The 27,030-nt window shown below is 48.1% G+C and overlaps 1 protein-coding gene across 3 annotated transcripts in view; it reads right to left on the reverse strand.

The window, feature by feature from the left end:
- The window catches only part of Prkca (protein kinase C, alpha), a 398,627-nt gene that overhangs the window by 15,473 nt on the left and 356,124 nt on the right, over positions 1-27,030 (reverse strand). For all 3 annotated transcript variants that reach the window (XM_017597006.3, XM_039085211.2, NM_001399299.1), the window contains 4 exon segments: positions 26,333-26,471; positions 11,869-11,949; positions 4,443-4,550; positions 2,257-2,397 (listed from right to left, as the gene is read on the reverse strand). In XM_017597006.3, coding sequence (XP_017452495.2) covers positions 2,257-2,397; positions 4,443-4,550; positions 11,869-11,949; positions 26,333-26,471 — 469 coding nt within the window.

Below are 27,030 nucleotides of genomic sequence, written 5' to 3' on the forward strand. Positions count from 1 at the left end.
TGGAATCATTTTTCTTCAGAGTTATAAGAGTTAAGAAGTAGGGGGAAAAAACCCACCAACAAAAAGCAAACAAACCCAAAGATGAGAGACTCCTGAATCTATAAGCACAGACGAGATGCCCAGAAGCAGCCGGCTAGTACTGTGAGCGCTGGCAGTCCACAGCTGCTACTTGACAACAAGTGAAGGTTTAATTCCATGGAATCCGGGCCAGTACAAACCAGAGAACAGCTAATGGCCTTTAATCCTGCAGGTCTCAGGAAAATTGAGTCTCCAGGGCTTGTTAGAAACCCACCAGGAAGCCCCGAAGACAAGGTTGTTAGGCAGGCCTGCCAGGACTGCTCAGGGGTGGGGGTTCCCTGGGCCCTCAAAGCTGGGCTGAATGTGGGGACATGGGCAAAGTCAGAGGTTGTGGCAGCCACATTGCCTGGGTGTTTACAACAGAAAGGTCCATGTTGTTCACCCCTCTTTGAACTACCTGTTGCTTTTCTTTTTCCTGCAGACTCCTCTGAGTTTGCATTTAGCTGTGGACCAGTGAGGCATGCTTCACTGAGGAAGCTGGGAAACCACATCCCAGAGGAGCTTCTGTCTGCAGTCCTTTCTCCCCACTACCCCTGTGCTAACCATACCGTGGCTCTGACTAAGCTGCTCTCCTCTGTCCTAAATGACCTTTTGACCCCGGAACTCTTCTTGGTGTGGCATTTCCATACCAGCTCTGAGCCATGCCATCAGATTGCACCCTAGGGACCCTTGCATGCTCCTCCTCACCTGAGGTTAGGAGGTGGCTGCTCTGTGTCTGTGGCCTGGCTGTGAGGTGGGGACTGAGTTCAGGGGTGGCTCTTCACTGCCCTGCATGTGACCTAGAACTCCCTCATGCCTGTCTCTCTCTGCTTGGACTCTTTTGCCTTATGACAAAACAAAGCATCAGACCCCGCTTGCTTCTCACTCCTCCCTGAACTGTGTCTCCTCCACGGCCTGGCTTCTGTCCCTGCATTCTTTTTGATCGGTGGAGAAGAAGCTGGGGGGAGTCATTGACCTGATTAATTTTAGTTTGTCTTCGGTCTGTGCTAAAAATGTCTGAAGGGAATGAAGTCCAGCGGGCTCGCCACGGCCAGTGTTATTCTTGGCACAGAGGACACATGGGCACATCTGAGGGTGGATTTGCTGCTCCACTCAGCAATTCTGCCACCACAGGGGTCCCCTTGGCCAGCTCGGGCAGGTTGGTTAGAGACAGGTGGGGGCTGACCCGGCAGAGCGGAAACACTGGCCACGGACGATGGCAGCTTGCCTTACAGTATCTGAGTGCACCAGGGCAGAGGCTCAGTAGGGCTGAGTGAGACTTGGAAGGGGTGGCTCTGGGCAGATGTCCTGGGTACTGAGGATCGGCAGGCGGGGTGTCGTAAAAATACTCAGTTTAGTTTAGTTCTGGGAACAGAAACCTTGAGAAGGGACACACTGGCTGCCACTCACTAACAGAAGCAGCTGTAGGGCTGTCACCATCAGTCTAGTGGAAAGGACCCTGACCCATCCTTCCAGCATCTGCCAGCAATGTCTTCTAGTGAGCTATTCAGCCTCTATGTGTTTTGGCGCTCTCAAACGCAGAGCTGGGACAATCACGTCCGTCTGTCTCACAGGGGTGCTGGGAGAATTATGTAAACTGATGTTCGAAAAGCGCCGGGAACCAGGCTGTCATATAATGGGTTAAGTAGAATTTTAGATGTGGGGACACATAGTGGATGAATGAAGCCAGCAGTGCTGGCACTGGTGGTGGCCACCCACTCCACACAGCTTATGTAGAAGCCACTGTGGGAACTGTGTTCGGCTTCTCCCTGTGGGATGGTGGAGATTTAGGGATGCTTCAGGACCCATGGTGAGGCAGGATGAGGGGAGGGCTGGGGCAGCAGGCAGATTTAGGAGATAGATTTCAGAGTCCTGTCAAGGATCAGACAAGGAAAGCTCTGTAGGTACAGTATCCCCGGTGTTCAGAGCAGACTGCTGGCCAATGGCCTGAGTATTCTGTGGCCATCCTCAAGAGGGTGAGAGCCCGTCCTCTGTCTTTACTCTGTAAAGGCAGTGGAACCACGGCCATCAAATTCTAGGATTATGCACAGTCTTGAGCTGGTGACTGGGGAGACATTTCCCTTACTCTGCCAAGGTTAGGGTCACTGGCCTCCTATCTCCCAGAGAAAGGGAAGGGAGGGCCATGTCTGGTATCAGGGACACAGAGCTAAGGGTATTGGCCTGCCTCTCTGGACTCACCACTTTGGGCTTGAATGGCGGTTGGATCTCCCTGTTCTCCAACTTCTCCCAGTCGATCCTCCTAAAGAAGGCATGCTCTCTGACATCCCTTTCCCCCTCGGGCCCGCAGCCCAGCCGCTTGGCAGGGTGTTTGGTCATAAGCTAGAGAGAGAAAGAGACAAAGAAACAGATGAGTGACAGAATCTTCCCCGGCCAGCTCTGCCTCCCAATAGATGGCCCTGCCTCTGGAGGAGGCTCTGGAAGTCCACCAAGAAACACACATGTGGGGTGGCGAATGTGGCCTCCGGGCAGTGATTTTCACAGTAAGGAAGCAGTTGGAACCGAGGACGGAATGGGAGAGAAATTCAAACCGGCATCTGCTTGTATCCCGTACTTTTTGAACCTGGCATCCTTGTATGTAGATGGGAGCAGGGAAGCTGGGGATATGTCACAGTAGTAAGGAGTCACCTTTACAGGGGATAAAGCCCTAGGTTCAATCCTTAGCACTGCCAAAAGGGGAAGGGGGGAAAACTGGGAGGGCATGGAGGGAGGGAAGAAGAGAAGTTCACATTATTTACATGAATGCCTGATTTTAGAAAAAAAAAAAAACAACTAAACCATGAGATCATGAAAAATCATGTGTGCTGAGAGTACTGAAGGCCTGCAGGACACAAATGCTGTATGTAGCAAGCTTCGCATTCCTCTTTATCACCCGGATTAAAATATCAGGCTCATGGGTTAGGAAAATATACATTGTAGCAAAGACAACAAGTAGTCCATTTCTAGGTATCCGATGTGGGAGGGCAGTGTCAACCCTGGGCTCTTTCATGGCAGGAGCTCCCCAGCTGCCACTGGCAGCTTAGCCTTGACCTTCAAACACATTAAATAGGAAACAGTGTGGTGCACTCTCTTTTGATACATTTAAAGGGGAATTTTGTGACTTAAATCATGACGACTAAAGACAAATTAAGTCCGCCACCACCAGTTAAGTTGCTAGCATTTCCCTGAAAAGAAAGCTGGCCAAGGACCCAGAAGGTTCAAAACAGTTCTATTTATAATAGCCTCTAGCCAAGGCAGAAATAATGCAAGCGCCCTCCTCACTGAGGGGAATAGAGGGATGGACAGTTCAATGTCCACACAGCAAAAAAACGTGTAGCAATGCATCAGAAGGAAACATGGCCACACACAGCCATGTGGCCACATTTACTGTGCCCTGCTGGGTAAAGAGCCAGGCCTGGGGCACACACTGAGGAATCCCACCTGTGCAAAGGCCAGGACAGGCAAGCTTAATCTGTGTAGTCAATACTGATTATCTTGGGGTGGGGGAATAGGGAGTTCTGTCTTTGGACCAGGGTACAGTTACATGCATGCATCCATTCTGTGAAGACTAATTGATACGTCCATGGAGGGTCTGCACCCCTTTTTAATATGTATACCTTAAGAGAGAAAGGATTAATTCTGTCAGGGATGTGAGAATTAGCACTCCCCCAAGGGCCTGTGATTATTTCTTTACTTGTGTGTATTTGTGTATATATGTATGTATGAGTACATGTGTGGAAGACAGATGGTGTGTGTCTGCCTATGTGTAGAGGCCAATCTTGGGTATCATTCCTCCTTGGATTGGACACATGGATTGGAGCTAGGCTGGCCGGCCAGTGAGCCACAGATCCTCCTGCCTTTACCTCAACAGTGTACGCCAGCCTGCCTGGCTGGTTTGTGTAGGGTGTGGGGACCGAATTCAGGTCTTCATGTGTACATGGCAAACATGTTATTGACTGAGCTATGGCTAATTCTGATGACTCCCCAACCCCACTGCAATGCTATGAGGTGGACAGGGGACTGAAATGCACAGATTCAGAATGAATCAGGATGTTTGGACAGGACTGGGATGGGAGTCTGTTCTGTCCCTCTGTGCCCTGCGTGCCACCAAGCTTTGCAGCAGCAAGCATTTGTGATTGTCCCATTGTCTTTCTTAGAAGGCCGGGAAAGGAAGCCGGGCATGGTGGTACACGCCTGTGATCTCAGCACTTGAGAGGTTTAAGGGAGTGGATTGCAAATTCAAGGCCAGCCTGGGCTACATAGGGAGTTCAGAGCTGGCCAAGCAAAAGAGCAAGACCTTGTCTCAGAAACAGCATCAGGTATGGAAAGGGTATTTCCCCTGCCAGTTATCTTGGTTGACCACCAGAGAAGAAACCGGATGTACTCACCCCTTTGCAGATGGAGACAGCTTCCTTGGACAAGGATTTGGGGTAGGACACATTGTGCTCCATTATAGACTGAAACAGTTCATCTTCGTCTTCGCCATCGAACGGAGGCTGTCCCAGACAAAGAAGGGGGAAACGGAAGGAGTAGCACATTACCAGGGCTGCACTGAGAGATCTGTGAGAAGAAATGGACCGTGCTTCCCCACACACCGCAGGCGGCAAGGTTAGCTTGGTGAACATGGGGGCTGATGTGATTATCCTTAATTAGGCTGCTGGTTGTGCTGTTCCCGCTTTTTAACGGTCTCTTTCATTATCTTACGCTGGGCCACACAAGATAATCTTTAGGGAAAATGGTTTGGAGTAATACGTTTAGTGGTTTGCAAATAAATTATAATTAATCCATTAATCTTGTAATTATGTGCTAAAAATCTAATTATGAAGGAGCCAGGCTGCAGATGGTTTTGTGTTTAGAGGGTATGTATGTATGAGTGTGGTGTGGTGCAGAGAATGCTTTTTTTGCCTTGAGGTGAAGGGAACTTCAGGCTAGGGGCAGAGAGGAACAGGAGCCCTTCTGACCGGACATGACTGGTAGTCTGCTTGGTGGCAATTGACAGGAGCTGACTTTTAGATTATGTCCTTCGTCCCTTCTAGTGGGCTTACAATCACCATGCTGAGAAACCACACTGAGGACCGCATGGAACGTGGAACTCTGTTTCTCGGCTGGATGCCTACACTTGAATGGCCGTTACACAGCAGCTCCCATGATGAGATTTCTGACTAGTTCAGAGCCCAGCGGGTAATATCTGGAAGAAGCTCAAGGAGGGGAGCTTACAGTTGTTCCTGAGGCAGAGGTAGCTCTTGGGAGGGGTTGTAAGGAGACCACGGAAACAGTCTGTGTCCAAAATGCCCTTCTAGTGGTGTCTCCATTGTGTCTTTTACCCTGAGGGAACTGTTCTCTCACACTCACTCTGATGGGATGTGCCCAGGAGGATTGGACTTATGGAAGTCCCTGAATATCATCTTTGGTACAACCAACCTTCAGTTTAACATAAAGATGGCAGCGGCTTCGCTGGTAGAGAGCTTTGAAGGGGAACTGGGCATGGGTCCAGGGCAGGAGAGCCACGTGCTCTGAGGGAAAGAGGCCAAGTGTATAAGGAGCCCTCCCCTTGGGCTGGCCATGGGGGGGAATGTAGTTTCTGTGAGCCATGACCCTTCATTTCTCTCTCTCTCTCTCTCTCTCTCTCTCTCTCTCTCTCTCTCTCTCTCTCTCTCTCTCTCCTCTCTGAGTGTAAACGAAGAGCCCCTTTTCTGGTTGCAAATACCTGGCTTTAAAAGCACCTGTGGGGGTTGGGGATTTAGCTCAGTGGTAGAGCGCTTGCCTAGGAAGCGCAAGGCCCTGGGTTCAGTCCCCAGCTCCAAAAAAAAGAACCAAAAAAAAAAAAAAAAAAAAAAGCACCTGTGATGTGGTGTTGGCAGGCACGTGGGTGAGGAGAAGGAATGAGTCTGGCTATGAATTAGTCAGGGCAGGATGGGCAGGGCCTGCCATGATGTGTAGATGAAACCTGGCATCTACAAGGTAGGTCGGCGGGGGAGTGCAGCTGCAGATGGCCCGTGCTGGAGTAGGGCTGTGCCAGCCAAGAGTGACAGTGGCACCCAGCCCGCTAACACACCCATACCTTTTGTCAGACATCCACCCATCACCTCATCTCCCCTAATGAGGAACCCAGGAGGGAGTTTGAGCTTTGCCAAGGTGTTCACAACTAAGACAAACATGCTATGTTCTAATCTGGGATGTGAAATGCACCCTGCCAGGAGCATTGTGTAGTCTGAATTTAAGGTAAGTGTGTTTGTTCTCTGAAGGATAAATGGTGTCTTGGAGGTGGGTGGGGCATAGGCTCAATTCCCAGCCATCTGCCAGTCACCTCCTAGTATAGTATTCTAGGGTTTTGAGTCAAGATAGGCTACATTCTTTGTAGGCCTTTAACTCCTTATTCAAAACTATGATGGCGTAGGGAAATGGCTCAGTTGACAGAGTGAACACCATGCAAACATGGGGACTTGAATTTGGACCCCAGGATATATTTTTTCTAAAGTAGAGCATGGTGGTGCATGCCGATAATTTCAGCACTGGGGGATAGACACAGGAGATCCCCCTAGATAGGCTTGCTAGGCTACTCAGTAACCTCCAGATTCCACGGGAAACTGGTCTAAAAGAGAAGGTGGAAAGTAACTGAAAAAGAGACCTGTGGCAACTTCTGGCCACTATAATACATATAAACACATGCACATGCAACCCTTACATACACATTCATACCGTCATACACATGTACACACACGCGTACAGACACAACTACTATTACAGATTTCAGGATAATACCATAAATGTATGTATGTGTGTGCGTGTGTATATATATGTATGTGTATGCGTGTGTGTATGTATGTATGTATGTGTATGAATGCATGTATGTATAGGAATAAATGTGTAAATTCAGGCTGCTGAGCCCATTCACTGTTGGTTATGTGGATACATCTTGGGCTGGCCATGTGTGAGTAATCATGTAGGGTGCTTATCTCTAGGGAAGACTAACTCCCTCTCTCAGCAGTTTTAATCACCTATAAGTTCATCTAGGGGTGGAGTCCTATGTGACTTCCCTCACACACGATGGAGGCCAACTGGCATCGTCATTGTGCAGTTCTTGCTAGTAGCATCTGGAATGGTGAGGGCTTTTGTTTGATTTTATTTTATTGTACTTTATTTCGTCTTATTTTATTGACAAGGTTTCCCTGAGTAGCCCTGGCTGTCCTCGAACTCAGATAACTGCCTGCCTCTGCCTCTGCCTCTGTCTTCTGAGTTCTGGACTTAAAGGTGTGTACCACCACCACCAGGCCCTCTTGTTCAATTCTTAAGTAGCCATATTACAGATACTTCATAGGTATAGTTTCCCTGTCGTATTTACAAATATCCTTTTATTTTTTCCCATGGATTCTTGGGTTTTCTTATATTTCAAATAAGATACTATCTGTATTTTTTTTTCTGACTGTTGCAAACACATTTTTCTTGGTAGACAGCAGTATTCCCATTCAGAGCCCAAGAGCCACCAAGATCTCTTCAAATGGATTCATGGGTCCTTGGCTGTGTTAACAATCACTCTGAGAAACACGTTTTGATAACAAATGCTAGTAGAAACACTCTGCATGCTGACTCTTTTTTCCTCTGAATTACTTCTGAGGAACAGCGTCCTGGGTGTGGGATTATGAAGCAAAGGATGCGAATATGTTTGTGTTCTTGCTAGGACTCTCAAGCTCACCCTGGGGGCCTCTTTACCGATAATTACCCACTCGCAGGCCTTGGTGCTGGAGGCAGGTCCGTGGTGCCAGGTTATAATTACATCCACCTTCCTTTCTAGTAATGCCAGCTCCCACAGTGTGGGGAGAGTTGCTGCCTAGGTACTTAGTATGTGACCGTTTCAGAGTGCCTCTCTCCCCTACCATCCCCATTCCTACAGCTATTTTTAAATGTCTGCAAATCTGGACACAGTGTTCCGAGCTCAGCTCCCCATTAACAAGTCTCGGGCTTGTGTAAAGAGAATTTTCTGAACGTGTTGAGCCCCACGCCCCACTGGAGAGCTCTCAGCTCTCATCAGGCGAACGGAGTGATGGCTCCCACAGTACAAAATGCATCCTGAATCGCTTTCTAACAGGCAGTAGAAGAGGGCCCTGCCATGTTGCTTTGCAGACTGCTAAGGACCCAGGGAGAAGGGAGAGGGACACACGTGGACCATTTGGGCCGAAGCTCCAATTACTGAGATGAAGCGTCCGGTACAGATAAATGTCTATGGAAGGGGAAGGACACAGACGAGAGGGCCAGTCCCCTTGTGACAAATACTGTGAACACTTGGAGCCGCAGTGAGCTCATCAGAGGGCCACATAGGCACCGTTAATGCCCCTGCCTAAGCAATTATGTTTGTCAGGCCATTCAGAAACCGGATACAGACTCAGGCTATTCAGACTTAATGGCTCCATTTGGCTGCTGACAACTGACAAGCTGAAGGCATATAAAACTGCAAACAGCCACCTTTCCCTGCCCGTCGTTAGCCTTCTGTAGTTAAGGAAGACAAATGTAGTGTCTGATCCCTTGGATGAGCTCCCCATCAGTCTTCCTCCTGAGTCCCTGCGTCGATCTGCTCTTGTCGCCGTGTCCCTGTGACTGCGAGGGGCTGTGTGTATTGAGTGACACCCGTGGACAAGTTGTAGACTCACCAGGAATTCACTTCACTTTGCTAGGCTCTACTGGGACAGCGTTTGCTCCTTGTCGGCAGCTGGGTAGAGCTGTATGGAACAGAGGTTGTGGCCTGTGCCCAGCAAGGCACCAGCATGTTGGAAACCTTGCCGGTGTCAGTTTGGAGGATTATCATCCTTTTCAAAATAGACTTTGGCGGATGCACGCAAGGCATGCCAAGTGGCCGAGAGGCAGCATGGAAAATAGGCCGGAAGGTTTCCGGAAGCTCCAGGTATGGGAACAGGGATGAGAGGCACCTCCTTGGAAGGTCTGGACTCCTCCTTGGGGTCCGTATACAAGACCTGTGATGGTTCATTTATCCAGGCTCTACATACAAGGCCTGTGATGGTTCATCCTGTCAACTTGATGAGATTCAGAATCACCATGGTAACGAAAGCCCGGGAATGCCTGTGCAGAGTTCTAGATTTGGTTAAGTGAGGTGTGAAGGTCCACCATAAATGTGGGTGTCCACATTCCATGGGCTGAGGCCCAGGACTGACCAGAGAGGTGGGATGGCAGCAGCATCCATCTCTCCCAGCTTCCTGATTGGGATGCAATGTGCGCAGCTGTCTCTGGTGTCTGCTGCTGAGGGGGCCCTCCCAACTATGAGCCAAAGCCAACTGCACATTACCATGCCTTTGGTCTTCTGTCACCACAAGGGCCTAGGGAGACTTACTTTTTGGGCTCCTCACTAGGGGATGCAGCCTGAGAAATCCTGGGGAGGAAGGCTGGCAGGTAGGTGGGAAGGAAGAAAAGAGGGGGAAAGAAGGGAAGAAAGGAGAGGAGGAAGATAGGACCTCACTGCTGGCTCTTCTGAAACCCTAGTCTTCCATCAGCCAATAAGAAGTGAAGGCATGGATGTTCTTGGGAAATGGAAGCCCAGGGTGTATCTCTGGTCAGCTGATTTTGCTGGCTGGCAGATCCAACGAGGCTCACAATGAGGGCAGGGCTTGGTTTCTGGCCTCAAGATTAAGGGGGCAGGGAGCTAGACTGCACATTGCCAGCATGGTCAGCAAGGTCCCCAGGTGTCTGGCAATTCACAGTCAAATTTTGTTGTCGAAATTTTCAGGAGGGGAAATTGGCTTTGAGCATAAGTGACCTGTGTTGCCCCATCTGAGTGCCACAGACAGTCAGCCTATATAACCTGCTTTTCGGTGCTTATACACTAAGGCATCACACCTAAGAGGAATTCTCAGATTGGGGGGTGGGGGACCTGAATAAACAAACCAACAAACAAACAAACAAACTACTCTTTCCACGACACTCAAATCTTGACAGCATACAGGAATACTGACTGAATGTAGGCAAGTGTTTGCATTTCGCCATAGCTAAACAAAGTTTTACTATCTACTAGATACGACATGATGACAGAGACATAAAGGACAGGCTTCCTGTCCTAGAGTAAAAGTCTTGAGGTGACAACTGTGTTCACATGGCCAGAGACCTCTGGCTTTCTCTATTTTACTACATCCAGCGCTGGTGGCTTCCCTTCCACTTCCTAACCAGGGCTACATGCTTTCTCCTCTTAGTTTATCACTAACATATTTTCACTGTCTAATTAGTCTGTTCTCTCTCTCCTTCCCTGAGCTGTGAGCTTTGTGAAGGTGAGGATTTCTGTCTGTTCTATCTTCACTATACATAGGAAGCATTCAGTGTGCAAATAAATTATAGCCAACCAATGTACCATCTCAGAATGCTAGGCATTTTGTCCCCAGAAACATATGTGTCTGCTGCTCAGCATGGGTACGTCTGTCCTTTCTTGATTATTAAGGTTCTTGCCTCTAAGGTCAAGGTCCCCAGCACTACCTCAGAGTTGTAGGAGTTAAAAAAAAAAAAGAGAGTTGGGTTTTGTGGTGACCCGAATGAGAGTGACCCCCATAGGTTCCTATGTTTGGATACTTGGTGGAACTGTTTGGGAAGGATTGGGAGGTGTGGCCTTGCTGGAGTAGGTGTGACGGGGGGTGGGCCTTTTCATTCTCAGTTAGCTCCCTGTCTCTCTGCCTCTCACTTGTAGGTAACGATGTGAGTGCTTAGCGTCTTCTCCAGCACCACGCCTGCCTACCTGCTGCCATGCTCTCCACCATGATGGTCATGGACTCTGACCCTCTGGAACTGTGAACCCCAAATTGGACGCTTTCTGTCATAAGTCGCTTTGGTCATGATGTCATGTCACAACCACAGGAAAAGTGACAAAGCAGGGATAAAGTCAGAAGTCCCTCAAGGGTTCGCCAAACCCACTGCCTCCAGTCAAGCTCTCAGACAGCTCTGCCTCCTGGCCCTCTCTGCAGTCAAGGGGAGTCGAGTGGCCTGTGCCACATAGGCAGGAGTAACAGCCACCACTTAGGCCTGGTTCTAAAATGTTCCCCACGACTGTCCCTCACTCTCTCTTCGTCGCTGGCTGAAATGAGGTGCCAGTGGACGACTCTAAGGCCTTCAGCCAGGGAAAAGAGAAAGGATGGGAGAGCACTGACCTCTGCCAGCTGCAAAGGACTTTAGGAGAGTGTGAGGCAGCCACTGAGTTCTAGAGGCTGTTTATCAAAGCAGTGGCTCAGGTGTGGAAGCCATTACACGGGGCAGTGCTATGCTAGGCAATGCAACTCCGTTCTCAGATAAAAGCCTCATCAGACGTGAAACTTAATTTGCCTTTTCCTAATGGAAGTTTGGCCTCACCAGACTTTAGTGGAAGTGATCACCAATGGCGAGATAGATGGGGAGGGGGAGTCTAACAGTGAGTTTCACTAGCTTCTTCATCCTTTCATAAATAAGTCATAAACAACAGCTGGGATGGTCTTTGTTGACCAAGTCGTAGGGACTATAACCCTGTCCCGGGTCTGAAAAACTCACAGCGGCCACTACAGTCATCAATTTGCAAGGGACACAACAAGGTGGCCACCGTGTCCACACTCCAGACTGCTACCTCCCACTTGGAGTTTTTATGATCAGGAGATGATCATCTGCTCTTCGGAACTTTACTCCCTCACTCCCCAGGTCAGAGGTTTGGAGCAACATTGGTCACCTTGTGCTGCCCCCCTTCCCCCCCCTGCCTTTGGTTGGGTGAAGGTGACAGCAACACACGCATACACATACACACACACACACACACACACACACACACACACACACACACACAAACATGTAGTGAAATATTACCTGCCCAGCTAGCATCTCATACAGGAGCACGCCGTACGCCCACCAGTCCACAGACTTTCCATATGGCTGGTAAGCGATTATCTGTGGGGAAAACAAACACATCCGTTATGTGTAGCACTAACTCAAACTGCTCCTGCCGGGAGAGGTTAAGTCAAGCAGACAGGTATGTCAACACAGCTCTCGCTAGCCCGGTGGTGGTACATTCTGCCTCTCTTTCTGCACAGGGGGACAAGGAAAAGGACCTTTGAAAGGGGGGCGGGTACACCGAGAACTGCCATTCTGGGATACAACAGCCAAATCTTGTTTCTCGATTCCTTTTGTGGACTCGCTTGGGGATGTCACTGACTGAAGCTAGATCTACTTATCCTCACTTGGTGAAAAATATTTAGACAGCGAGTTGGATTTAAATGTTAAAAAACCACGATGCGGCCGGAGAGGTGGCTCTGTGCTTATGAGACCTCGCTGCTCGGAGGGCCCGGGATTGGCTCTCAGAACACACACCAAGTGGTTAGAATTACCTGAAACTCTAGTTACAGGGAATCTGATGACTTCTTCTGGTCTCTGCAGACACCTGCATATGCAGGTGCACACTTAGGGGCCGTGCACACATAAAACAAGTAAATAAACACATCTTAAAAATAACACCATCAGACATCATGTACTTTTGAATGGCTACAATGTCTGGTTTAGGCATAGGACACTGATGGTCAGTAAGTTAGTTTCTACTGATTTATCCCTGATGGTGGTTACTCTCAATAAGAATTAACTAAGAAACTTTACAAATGGGACTATGCCAGCCTGCTAGACCATTGTTATTTTATTCAATAGTGGACCACAGGGGCCTGGAGAGATAGCTTGATGGTTAAGAGTACTTCTTGCTCTTAAAGAAGACCCAAGCTCCATACCCAGCAATTACATAGAGCCTCACAAGCATCTGTAATTCCAGTTCCAGGATATCTGACCTCCTTCTCTGTTCTTCATGGGCGCCAGGTATGGGAGTGATACATTAGACTTACATGCCAGTAACATATTCATACATATAACATAAAAAAAAAAACAACCCAGTAAGCCATGAACATCTCTGCAAAAGCCTTTAATTATTTCTACAGGACGAATACCTGTGAGTGGAATTATTGGGTCAGAGTGGTTCTTTTTGCCTCAGAAATAAAGCTTTGGGCACTGTCAGATTGCTTGTAGGGGAGCTAAGCGCATCTCTGTCAGCAGCAGAAAAGTTAAATCTGTGCCCTTGAATTCTCACCAACAGCACTTCCTGCCATTGTTTCTCAGAGGGCCAATTTGAGGACGGAAAGTGATATTTCAGTATTTGTATTTTATTCACATGGGAATTGGACACCTGTGTTTCTCTTTTTAGAAAGCTGCCTGGCAACCCTGATTGACAGGCCCATTCATTCATTCATTCATTCACTCGTTCATTCTTTTGGAGACGATGGGAAGTGCTAGGGATACACTGTAGCAAGGATAAGATCCCCGCCCTCATGGACTACAGGGACACTTATTTTTATTGATTAATGAGATTTCTTAAGGAGACAGGTCCTCTGCTTTCATTTTTACAAATGTTCTTTACAAACCCTCACCTTCTCACGTTTGGTTTAGTATACCCTCTGATAGTTGAAGATTGACACTTTTAGATAGGTAAATTTCTGGGAAATGGACAGAGAGAGGAGGTGATATTTTACTCCCTGGTTGAGGTAGGCTCTTTTGTCTCCTGCCATGGTGATGTTGGGCAATCATGGTCAGGATGACTTGGATGCAAGACGGAGAAGGCCTCCTGACCTCTGCTTGCTGAAGGAGAGCAGATGTTCACAGTGGCAAGCCATGGAAATATTAGTGACTAGATTCAGTCACACCATTAGCAAAAAATGCTACATCTCACCTTTTCTTCAAAGCCCATTTGGACCAAGTAGAAAGCAATAAAAACTTTTCTTCAGAGAGTCAAAGCCTCCAGGTGGGATGTTTTACGCGTATCTCTCATCTTCTCATGCCACACCATGGAGAGACGTGATAAGAAAACTAAGGCTCAGAAAGTTAACAGACTTGTCCAAACCCACCCAATGATTAAGTTGTTTCTGAATGCTGGTTCATTTGTTTTAAAGAGAATTTTGTAGATTTCAAATATATCTATGCTGGACTGGATAAAACGTTATCAAAGGGCACTAAAGACCAGTCTAAAGGGTATGAAATGAACTCAAATGGTTTAAGGTATGGTGGTATGACAATGTTTTTAAAAGCAGTTGCATAAACTGCTCTCTTCAGCGTACAAAGCCAGTTCCTCTCATCTGTGTTTCTTGCTGCCCCAGGGGTCTGACGTTGAACCCAGAAGGTAGCTAAATGAATGAGGAATTTAGACTTTATTTCTTCTCAGGGTCTTGCTACTATGCAGCCTAGGTTGGCCTCGAACTCACAGCATCCCTAGCACTAGGATATCAGGATGTGTCACCACACATGGCAACCGTTCATTCATATTATTTCATATTATATAAGTAATCCCACCAGCCAGACTCCCGTGTACACATGGTGCTAAGTCATGTTTGATTCTGGAAAACTGTCAGAGAGTGTGGGAGTCCATTTCTGTTCAGACTGAACTATAATTCCTAAAGGTCACAGCTACCTACAGGGTTTTTTCCTTCTCCCCTCCACTCAGCCCTGGCTGACTCTCTTTTCTATTTCTGCAGCATTAACCCCTGCTGATAACACCCTCTCCTTCTCCAGAGTGCACAAAAGGAACTTCAAGTGCCATGGGCCTTCTCCCACCCACTGAGTTGTTGACCCCACGGGGGTCGTCTGGTTGGCTCCCAGATGGAGAGTAAAGCCACTATGAGCACAGTGTGCTGTCAGGTGTAACACAGAGGTGGCATTGGAAGGCAGCCTGAGCATTCCTTCCCAGAGACGTTCATCAGTGCCACTGTGGTTAGGGTTTCATTGCTGTGAAGAGACATCATGACCATGGTGACTCTTATAAAAGACAACATTTAATTGGGTCTGTCTTATAGTTTCAGAGGCAGGAAGCATGGCAGTGTCCAGACAGACATGGTGCAAGAAAAGGAGCTGAGAGGAGCAGCGGGAGGAGAGTGCCCCATACTGGGCAGGGCTTGAGCACGGGGGACCTCAAAGGCCATCCCTACACAAAGCACCACAGCCACCCTGGGTTTGCACACCAGATGATCTCAGTTCTGGAGTACAGTGTGCAACCCCACCACCAAAACTATCCTTTCACACTTTTGCCCAGAGATTCACTGCTATGAGTAAAGGTCTTTAATGAACCAAAACCCCCAAGGTGAAAGGGGATGTTACAAGGAGCCCTTCTTGATGACTAGTGGTCAGATCCTCAGATCTGGGATCCTGTTGCCTGGAAGCTATCCAGTGGCCATTAGGCATGTGTTAGCTAAGCTTATGAGATGTAGCCAGTCTAGACTGAGGTGTCTCTAGGTGTGAAATATAAGATTTCGAGGATTTAAAAAAAATGGAAAATAGCTCATTTGCAGTTTTTTTAACATTGGGCATACTGGGTTAAATGGGATATAGCAAGGTCAGTGTCCTCTGTTTCTTTTGTGACTATTAAAAACAGGCCCCCTGGATGCAATTTGGTTTGCATTTCATTTTGCTGAGCATCGAGGGTCTGGGTTCTCAGAGTCAATCAATCCCTACACCTTACTTAGGTTCTCTGGCTTGCACTGGCCTCAGGCAGGGGGTCTAGCTTTGAGCTGAAGACCAGGTTCAGAGAGCGCAGAATAGATATGAGAGTCTCTTGGGTCTGTCACCATTGGGGACAGATGCAGGTGCCCCTGGCGCTTGTGGGCCAAGTGTGGCTTACGGCCAAGCTTGGGCTCCCTGATATGCTGAGGCCCAGGGCCAGGGGTTGCCATGGCAATTTGGCTCCCCATAATGGGGCAGCTCACAAAAGGAGGCTGGCTTGGCGAGAAGGCCTAGAGTTGGCGGATGTCCCTGCAGCACATGGGAGGCTGAACCCTGGCTTTGATGACAGACCCCGACCGGGACCGTGTCACTCATTTTATAGCTGTTTGTCAGTATGATCACTGGGATTATACATGTGAGAGCCAATTGCTTGGGGGGGGGACTGTCAGGATGTTACAAATGGCTGCCTGTCTTATAAAAGTGAGGTACGAATAAGCATTCTTCCAAACCGGGCACAGGACCAGGGCCTGAAAGGACCAGGGGCGGCTTCTCATTTTGCTTTAGGCCAGGGACCCAGTGAGGGCTCCCGGAAGATGGTTGGTTGAAGGCCACCCAACGCTTTTCCCCTCTGCCAAGACGACTGCTTGAAGGCATCCTAGAGTGCGATGTTTTAGATGACCCCTGACCTCTGACAGCTCAGAAGGCATTCCAGAGTGCTCGGTGCTTTAGATGACCCCTGACATCTGACAGCTCAGAGATGGGAGGGCTTGGGGACATTACCGTGACCAACATCACCACTATGGCTATTCGCCCATGTTGGGCTCTTTACCTGCTTATTCATCTCCACCTTCTAAGGCCTGTTTCAAAAGTGAGGAACAGAGGCAAAGGCCTTGTGTAGCTTGTTCAGGATTATAGTAAGAGGCAAGGTTGGGTCTGATTGTCATCTAGAGGCCTATGATGGCTTCACTTTTGACCATTTTAATATACTGCTTCTTTTGGCCTAGGGAGGTCTCCTAGACAGTTCTTGGGGAAGCCTGCTTGGGAGAGGCTCATGGTGAAGATGGGCCAGAGACTTAAAAGGAGCCAGCTTACCCTCCGAACCCTGCAACACCATAGAGTCTGGGCACAGTGGTCCTGTTGGTCCATGTGCTTGAACTGGACCCCACTCTTAATTTCCTATAATGTGGATCGACTCCCCAGAGTACACTCTTAAGTAAACGACACGTTTGACCACAAGGAGCAGGGCTGGGGGCTCCTTCTAAGCTGCCCCTGGAAAGTAACAACCTTATGTATAAAAAATGTGTTCAAGTCTTTTTATCTCAAGGAAACAAAGATGGCTTTCCCTTTTGTTCCAAAAGTAAAAATATGTTATCTGATGGGAGAGTTGAGCTTGTTTTGAAAAGCACCATAAATTTCAAGGGAAGGAACATGGGACCTGTGAGAGAAGCTTTGTACAGACCAGGCAAACCCCTGCTGACATATCTAGGCAGTACCAGCAGGGAAGGCAGTCAGGCCTGTCAGAGAATTTTCTGGATGTTCCTTCCATTTGGACACTGAGTTCCCTTATACTTGGGACCTGGACTTTAGGGCCAGGCAGCTTCTGGAACCTTCACTGTCTTACACTAAGACTGTTTTTCAGTCTCACTCAAGCCCAGAGTTCTCCTCATGAGTGCCATGCCCACCACAGAAGACCTGCCTCTGCTCCCAGCGTCAGGACCTCACACAGCGCTGGGCGGACACACAAGGCTTTGCTGGAGGATTGAGTAGATCAGAGAGCTAATCCAGTTCATACGACCACCCCACTCTGTACATACGGTCAAAAGAGCCTCGGGATGTTGGGACGCTAAGATGGGAAAGGGTTTAGAGATGATATAAAAAATGTCTTCATGGTTCTGGAAAGGAACTTAAACCTGAACCACAGACAGGTGCTTGCTTGAGGTTTCCAATCTCATCAATCTTCAAGGTTGGGGAAAGTCCCTGAGGCTCCAGCTGTCCCCTTCTGAGGTACCAGAGCAGAGAGTGAAACACAGGAGACACCATAACACCTCGGGGGGGGGGGCTTCCCAACCAAACTCCACTCTGATGACCCAATCTGAGCTCAGTATGCAATGGGAAGCATAGTGGGGCAAGGGGGCTCTGAGCCCAACCGTTGGGGACCAGGTCTGCCCCTCAGGAGCTGAGTGCCATTGGGCAACTTGCTTACGAATGAATGCTGCCTTTCCCCAGCTGAGGTCCTAGAATTTCTACCTTTGCCCGGCAAGTTATATGGTGGGGATGAGGAGGCTTTGTTCACAGTGAGATAGGCTTATGGGAGGTAAATACTAAACATGTCACCCACAGTGCCTGACTTCAGGAATGTGGGAGAAAGGTATTCAGGGCGGTAGAGTCAACCAGGCTCAGAGGAGGAGAGAGGAAACACTCCCACAGAAGAGGCACTCCTTAAAACTTGAGTTGAATACTCTGGAATGATGTTCAAATTAACATTAACCCTTTCTATTCAGCCCCTCTACAAACACTAGCTAATGACATATCAGATACTACTTATATAAAATCCTCTTCAAGTAACTGGATGAGTTCTTGTTATGGGTACCCTCCCACCCCCTCTTTCTCCGTCTGTCACCGTTTACGGCTGACAGGTCAAGCCTTCGGGTGGGCATTCTGCTAGACATCAGAGATAATGGCTCTAACTGGGGAGGTGGATGTGAAATGAATACTTAGAAATGTAATATCTACAATCGCAGGTATTAGAACATTGCATAAGAAATATCTATAATATTTGAAATCTCCGGAAGAAATGCATTCTGTGAGAATGACGAATATGGCCAGAGTTGGGAGCCTGGGAATTATAGGGTCAAAATAACATATTTTTCTATTAAGATAAAAATGATGCTTCTGTCTATGACCGAAGGGAATAGGAAGTATCTGTTTATTTGGGTGTAGACTGTCTTCAATGGAGGGGACACTTGTTTTGAAAGCAGGGGGACCCAAGGTTTACCCACAGCCCCTGCATAGAAAGCTGAGTATGACCTTGCATGTGCCCACAACCCCAGTGCTGTGGGAGGCACAGGCAGTCTAGTTCCAGGTTCAGTGCGGAATCCTGTCAAGGGCATAAATCAGAGATCGAAAGAGCAGAGTGCCAGATGTCCTCCTGTGGCCTTTGCACGCACGCTCACAGGCAGGCACAACACCATTCTGTTGTCAGCTGGTTACACTGGATAGAACAGAAGCAATGGATGGGCCACAGACATGAGTTTAGGGACTGTCCCTTTTGAGTCAGGGCAAGCTCATTCAAGTCAAACTTGGTGCCGAAAATTGTATTTTGAGGAAGAGATTATGATGACCCCCTTTTAAATAGATTTCACACCAAGTTCTTAAAAGAGCAGGACTGTAGCAAGGACTTAGCTAATAGGAAGGAATAAAAAGCCGGAAGCTGAATGTAAGTCTGGATGTTATAAAGGGCTATACAGAGGACAAATCATGAGTCTGGAACGGCATTGCCGTGATCTCTCTCCCTTTTTCTAAGGGTCTTCTACACAGACCAGGGCAGTATCTGCCGTTTAGGGTTCATAGCCCAGTATTCACCTGTAGCCCTAGCATGGGACTCCCCTGTTAAGCCCAGGGAGCCATTCAAAATGTTAACTACACTTCAGAACAGAGTAACTACTTATACAAAGGATTTAAAGGAGAGTTAGGGATATGTTTTTTATGCATTTTAGTTTTTCCAGAGTTCTCACATCCAGTAGATGTGTTTGGTAAGGGGTGGGAGGGCACATGCACTGAGAAGGGACTGCTGACTGCCCAGATCCTTCCTGCTCTCTGTGAGTCTTGCTTGGGTGGGCCAGCACCCCTCTTCAAGTCTGAACCAGGGAAAGTGCAACTGGCCTCAGAGGACCTAAGCTTAGGAATTAAATGACATGCAGGTGTGAGCTCGAGGTGCACACTCACCAGGTGTGAGCGGGAGGCGCACAGGAGGAAATGAGTAAACTGTTGGTTGTGGCTCTTGAGATACTCACTTCCTCCCCACCAATCCTCGGGCAATTTCACAGAGGAAGGGGTGGGATACGGCTCAGAAACCCCTGGCCCATTTTCACGGCGTTTACATAAATCCCTAAATGAACAGCCAATTAATGCAGGTCCCTGAGTACCATGAGGAAACAGCCTCTGGGCGTGGAGGATGAGTGTGCTTGTGCGAGCGCCCTGCAGGCTTGTGGGAGTGTGGTGGGTGTTCAGGGTACCTTCTGAGGAGAAGCTGCAATACCCTTCTTCTCAGGACAACGGGCACTGCAGAAGAAAGCTGCCTAGCCCTGGGTTCGAAGGCATAACCTATCTTATTGGGACCTTGAACTAAATCCTTGCAAAAAATCCTTATGTGCAAAACAGAATTTGGTGATCAGAACAAATAACAAAGGGTGTGCTTGCCCTGGTCCAGGATGCCATAGGCATTCACCAAGGGGCGGTGACTCTATTGGGACCTGGTTCTTTCTGAAGGTCATTGGGAGGAAGGATGGGGAGGAAGAGGAACACTGTCTTGTCTTCCAGACCATGCTAGCATAGGTGGTACCAAAGGCTATGGAAGGCTCTGAGGCAGGGGAATTAGGAGATGGTTAAAGAGTTGTGGGCAGGCAGTACCTGAGATCATGTACCCTACACAAGTCACAGAGATGTTTGGAGGAGATTCACACAGTTTTAGGAAGATGCCGAAGGAAAGCCTAGTTTGGGTTCTTTTGAGTGTTTGTCTGAGGGAAAGCACAGACTTGTTTTTTCTCTAGTGCTGGAGTCTCTGAACCATGACCCTGCAGACAGGGGAGCTGGCTCGGGTAGAAAGAGAGCCACGCTGGGTTTATCATTTTCTTTCTTTAATCAAGCGCTTATGGGCAGGCATGGGCCCATGGTTCATGCAGCTAGAGGAGGCTTGCTGGAGCTGCAGCACAATTTTTTACCTTTCTCTCCGTTAGCCAAGTGCCAATTTACTGCCTGACTGCTCGGCTGTGTAACCCTGAGAGCTATTCTTTCATTGAGATTTTTAATTCTTTTTTTTAATTGTCTATATCTCCCCACAGCCCTTCCCTCAGGCCCTTGCTTTGAAGTCTCTGGGATAGCTGGCTCTCTAGGGGGAGCTGAGGTGATGTCCTGTCGGCTTCCAGATACTCCCAGCTCACTGGACTCTTTAGTGGATAAGTAGAGGTGTGTGGCCTACTCTATACCAACATCCCCATATTGTGACAGGTGGAGATGGCCCTTCCGGTAACTTGGTTCCAGACTTTCCGATTCTATTATTTCCAAAGCCGTTGGCTATCCAACAGTCACGCACCCAGGAAAGCAGTGTGTAAGTGCATTCTTCCCAAGCCACACTCTGAGCCTGGTGTCCTCTCAATAATGGGCAGGGGAGCACTGAACAAAAGACCACAGTGCTGCCCTGTGACACAGGGTATCCAAGTCCCTCAGAGGAGTTGAGGGATAGGTACTGACTGGCTGGAGCCAGAGGTATGCAGCCAGGACAGAGGACCAAGATGGTAAGGAAAGGTTAAAGGTGTGTGTGTGTGTCTGTGTGTGTGTGTGTGTGTGTGTGTGTGCATGTCCCTATGGAGGTAAGATGTTAACACTGTCTTCCTCAGTCTCTCTCCATCTTATTGAGACAGGCTCACTCACTACACCTAGAGCTCACCCTCTAGGATCCTCCCATCTCTGTCCCTCCCTCACTAGAGTTACAGAACTGTGCTTCTGTGATCGGTTTTACAGAGGCGCTGGGGATCTGAACTTAGGTTTATATGCTTGAACAGCAAGCACTTTGCCCATGCAGCCACCTCCCAGCCCCAAAATACTCACTTTAAATTGCTTTTCTCCATGACTCTAGAGACAATATAGGTTAACATTGTCTCTGATCTATGAAAAAGAAAATGGATGGCCTTTGGTGCCGGGAGATCGAGGGTCCAAATCTAACTTTGCCTGTAACCAGGTGTGTGATTCTGTACAAGTCACAGCACCTTGATACCTGATAAAGATGTGCTCAGAGGACTTGGGACAGAGCAGAGCCAACACAGCACAGGAGAGGTTCTCTGCCCGCTTAGCACATCCCCTGTGTTAGCAGGGCTTCAAGGATTTCCATGTGTGACATACTACAAATGGGTTTCCCTCCCACTGCTGCAGGAGTACAGAGAAGGACACTGGTCAGCCAGTTCGTGGAAGGAAAGAAGAAGGAAACACTGGTGGGGTGGGAAAACAAGGCATTAAGATTGACAGGAAAGAAGCCAATGGGAGAGGAAGATGGGAAAGCCCTCCTAGTGTGGGCTCCAAATAATAATACAGTATCTGTGAGGACCAGGGAAAGAGGACCAGGAGCTCCAAACATCAATGAAGGCAGGTGTCATGAGATGACTTACAGATGATGGAGCTAGAGACCCATGAGAGGGGACTTGTGTTCTTGGGTGGCCTCTGAGCTTTGGACTTTCCCCAGCTTTCTGAGTTACTTCCTTCTCTCTCAGTAGATGGTCACTATTTATATCAGTGTCCACGTGTCCCAGGTCTAATTCTTTGTTCTAAGACACAAGAATCTGGACGTCTCAGTGGATGCCCCTGGACTCTGAGCCATGCCTCTCATGCTGGTACTTGAGTCCGCAGAGAGGTGCATGCCTTGCGACGAGTCTTCTCAAGGGCTCTGTGGGCTCAGAGAATTCCTGCTATGTCAGAGCGGATAGAGCCCTCATGGTGGCTTCTAGAACTATTTTCTGATTACTACCCTATGATGGTTTGTATATACTTGGCTCAGGGAGTAGCGCTTGTTGGAGTAGGTGTACCACTGTGGGTGTGGGCTTTAATACCCTCATTCTAGCTGCCTGGAAGCCAGTCTTCTCCTAGTGGCCTTCAGATGAAGATGTAGAACTCTCAGCTCCTCCTGCACCATACTGACATGGACACTGCCCTGCTCCCACCTTTATGATAATAGACTGAACCTCTGAACCTGTCAGCCAGCCCCAATTAAATGTTGTCCTTTTAAGAGTTGCCTTGGTCATGGTGTCTGTTCATAGCAGTAAAACCCTAACTAAGACATACCCCTCTGTGGATTTTTCATCTTCACTCCCAAGACATATCTGTGAGTGACATTTTTTGCTTTGACCCATCTTCAACCATTAGGGAGATGCCACAGTATAAATCGATTTCAAGGTTTTCCAACAAACAGTCATAAATATTTCAGCCTTTGCTTCGCCTATTAGGGAAAATGCCATCTAAGATAATTATTTTGCTTCTGCCTGACAGGAAGATTTACACAGATGATAGAATTAGTTTAACCCTTGAGCAAATTCTAAAACCTTGAACATCATTTTTTTCCTAAACTGTGAATATTCTTGGGGCCCCATATGTCAGATGTGGAGATGCCCAGAGGAGAGCTAGAAAGGCAACCTGATGGTGGTATCCACTGATTTTTCCCAGGCAGTGTCACCTATGTTTTCAGTGAGAGAAAGCTGTGCATAGCTTGTGGCTCCAGGAATGTTCCCTCTCTGAACTGTCAGCACTGAAGGGCAGGGAACCCTGGAGGCATCACCCTCACAGGGGGTTTCTAAGAATGTGAACCTGTGCTTGGGCATGGTGGCCCATGCCTAAAATCACAGCGTGGGGTGGCAGGAGATGGGGAAAGAAGGAGGCAGTCAGGTGTCCTCTATTCCTACTTAGTTGTTGCGATAAAAACACCCTGAGAAAAAGCAGCTTAGGGGGAGACGGTTTATTTTAGCACAGTTCCTGGTTCCGGTCCTGCCACTGCGGGGAAGTCGAGGCAGCAGGAACCTGAGACAGAGAGCCACACCCACGGTCAACAGCAGAGAATGGATGCATGGGTATCTAGCACTTGGCTACTTGGCTTGCTTTCCCCACTCTCATAGAGCCCAGGACCCAAACTCAGGGGCTGGTGCCACCCACCATGGGTTGGGTCTTCCCACATCAAGGTAATTCTTCTGTGAACATGCTCAAGGTACAACCTGATTTGGACAGTGTCTCGCTGAGAATCTTTTCCTAGGGGATTCTAGAGAATGTCTAGTTGACAGTTAAGACTGCGCAGCGGGAACCCGTCCCAGGGAAACAGGTAAGAATGCAGTCTGCAGGCCAGAGCTGCTCAGGTTTGAGTGGTGAGGAGGTTTGGAGATGGTTCGAACGTGGGGTTGACCCCTAATTCTAGCATTCGGTAGCAATTTGGCTTTAGACACATTTCTTAGGCCTAAGTCGATTCATCAGAAGGAGGGCTTGATGCTAACCTCTCTCAAGGGATTTGCCTTGAGGACTAAGGTGTTAAGGGGTGTGTGTGTGTGTGTGTGTGTGTGTGTGTGTGTGTGTGTGTGTGTGTGTGTATTAGAGGTGCCTAGTGCCCAGTAGGCAGTGTACATTGGTTTATATCTTTCTTGCTTATCAGAGAACCGAAAACTGGAGGCTTCTGAAACCAGCATGAGCCCATTATTTTCTGTGCCTCCCAGAGTAGGCCTAGAATGTGCCTAAGTGTGTTTGGCAGCAGAAAGTCTCATCCAAGTGAGTCCAGCTGAATGTCTTCCTCCCTAAAGGCTGTCCAGGTTCTACTCCTTGGAACCTGTGAATATAGTCTTGCATACTAAGGACTTTTCAGATGCAACTTGAGGTCTAGAGACATGGAGATGAGTCTAGAGTATTGGGGGTGGGGGGTAATCACAAGAGCAGCTGTGGGAAGGGGAGGGCTGGACTTGGAAAAGTCACAGTGATCAGTTGATGCCACCGCTGCTTGGAAGGTGAAAGAGAATGGTGTGAGCCAGGGAACAGCTTGTGGACGTGGGAAACGTTAAAGAAACAAAGAAATGGTCTACCCTAATAAAGGCACTGGTGATAATCCAAGCCATAGAAACAACTACGCTCTTTTAGCCCTGTTGACTGCATCTTCTTGGTTAGAATCCTAACACCAAGTACCAGAGTCCTCAACACTCTGACGATACTAAGAAGTCATGACCATGCCTACCGCTTCACTTGGAATTCAAAGGTAGATTCTATATACGAGTAAATCTTCCTAGCTCCAGAAAGAATGATATTGATCTTCTGACCATTAGAACTTTGCATTAAATTTTTATATGTGCGTATGTGTGGTGCTAGGTTGAACCCAGGGCTTGGGCATGCGAGGCAGGCATTCTAACATTCTAACACCCACGAGCCCTTAAATCAACATTCAGACTATTAAGTTCATGGACATTTCTATAGTGAATAGAAAAAAAAAGTCACTCAAATGGACAAAGCTTAATTATGTAATAATTCCATCAGTGGGTGTGTGTCCTCCCTGGTTAGAGCAGACAGCTCAAGTTTTGCAGACATGAGCAGTCATGGGTTTGACCAGCAGAAGCCTGGGCTTCATGGAGAAGAAGTTCAAAGCCACTTTCATCCCTAGACACGCTGCTGCTGCCACCCTCTGTCATCAGGTATCCCGGGCTCTGGTAGGATCTTACTCAGAGCCTTTTCCGAACCTGTCAGCTGTAGGAGGCTTCAGAGAGCACACTGCAGTCTATTTTCTAATTTTCACTGTACTTTTTTCTTCATATTTAAAAATATGATTATGTAAGTTCACAGTGTGGCTGGAGGTAGTAATGACTAGTGTCCCCCGACCTCAAGAGATCTTAGTTAAATACCAGGATAACGACCTTGGCAATGTCATTTGAAGTCTGAATTTCTACGGCCAGCTAGATGGCTCAGGAAGTGGTGCTCTTGCTGCCAAGATTGATGACTGGAATTCTATCCTTGATACTCATATGGGGGAAGCGGAGACCTGCCTCCCTCCTCTCTGACTTCCATAAGGGTGGTGTTATGTGCATGAGCGTGCTTCTTACTATCACTGACTTGAGGAAAACGGGGAGGGCACAGAGGTTAAGAAACTGACCTGAGGGGGTTGGGGATTTAGCTCAGTGGCAGAGCGCTTGCCTAGGAAGCGCAAGGCCCTGGGTTCGGTCCCCAGCTCCGGAAAAAAAAAAAAAAAAAAAGAAACTGACCTGAGTCCCCACAGCCTATAGATAACAGCCATGCTTAAAGCTCACATGTCTCTGACTTCTGAACTGACCTTTCTTACCATCCTTGGTATCTGAGGTAAACTCATGGCTATTAGGTTGAACAAATGTGGGATAAGCCAACAGTGGCTCTGTGGAGAGCTGAGGCTATCCCACTGTCCACTGTGAGCCCATATTCCCACCACACTGGAGCAAGGATGGGAAAAGATTTCATTGTCCACAGGCTGGGTGTAGACAGACGGTGGCTACGCAATGGCCCAGAGCTGTAACCAACTCTCTGATTGGCATAGAGGAAGTTCCTTGAAAGAGGAAAGAGATCTTTTCAGTACACATGAGTGAAGACCAGGCCCCTCGGCCCCTACTGTAATACAAACCATGAAACTGACTATGCTTTTAAGCACATCAACTGTGCCTTCCTATGTTAGCATTGTGGCGCCGTGTAGACAAGAGTCATCACCACTCAGGATGCTTAGGAAGCCATGACGGTGACTACCTTCTCACTCAACAGGTAAAAGCAAATGGCAATATACGAGCAAATTCCCCCAACTCCAGTGTCTCTGAAATTATTATGACCAGAGGCTTTTAAGAGAAACGGTTTACCACACCACTGCCTCACCTATGCACAGGAAAACAGGAATTCAGGGAAACAGAACGTGGCCTCACTGTGTGCTGACGAGCACGTTGGTTTCTTTTTCCTGTTTGAGTGTCTTTTGTCTGCTTTGCTTGACTCAGTGGTCAAGACCCACACACGGTCTCATGTACTATGCAGGGGATGTGTTTGCAGATTGGCAGCAGTGACTGGGGACTCTTACCTCTGGGGCAATGTAATCCGGAGTCCCACAGAAGGTCCTGGTCGTGACCCCGTCCATCATGTGTTCCTTGCACATCCCGAAGTCGGCGATTTTGATATGCCCTTCTGAGTCCAGCATGACGTTGTCCAGCTTCAGATCCCTGCAAGGGAGCAGGTGAGTGTCAGAGGCTGTCCCATGACATGACTTGATCTGCTTGTAGCTGATGATTTATAAGGACGTTTGCCTAGCTCATCTCAGTGACACTCACATGGTAAGTCCTGGAGACCACAGGCCAAGAAAGTACCATGCCTTCCTTTCTCCAGAGGCTGAAGGAGAGCCTGGGATATGGTAGATATTTAAATGCCAAATGAATGATAAGTGGTTGAATTACTGATTCCCAGTCAGGTCTGTGGCTACACATCCAGGGACTCCAAATGACCAGGTTTGGGGAGGTGCCAGGTATTTGGTTTATTAATTTCCTACACAGAAGTGGGAACCCAGACAAACAGCTGGGTATCCCAAGTGACAGGTTTAGAGTTACCTTCCGTGTCCTTCTATCTTGCCTGAGCCAATGACGTCTTTAATTATTCAAGATATATTTTCTCTCTCTTGGTAGCAGACTTTCACAGCAACCCTAATGTACTTAATTCAGTAGCCCCTGTTTCCCTCCTTCCCAGCTTCCTCGCCTGCTGTGAACCGAGAATGGCGATCTCATTTCT

Source organism: Rattus norvegicus, chromosome 10 (genome assembly GCF_036323735.1).
Source record: "Rattus norvegicus strain BN/NHsdMcwi chromosome 10, GRCr8, whole genome shotgun sequence".
NCBI classification, from domain to species: Eukaryota; Metazoa; Chordata; class Mammalia; order Rodentia; family Muridae; genus Rattus; species Rattus norvegicus.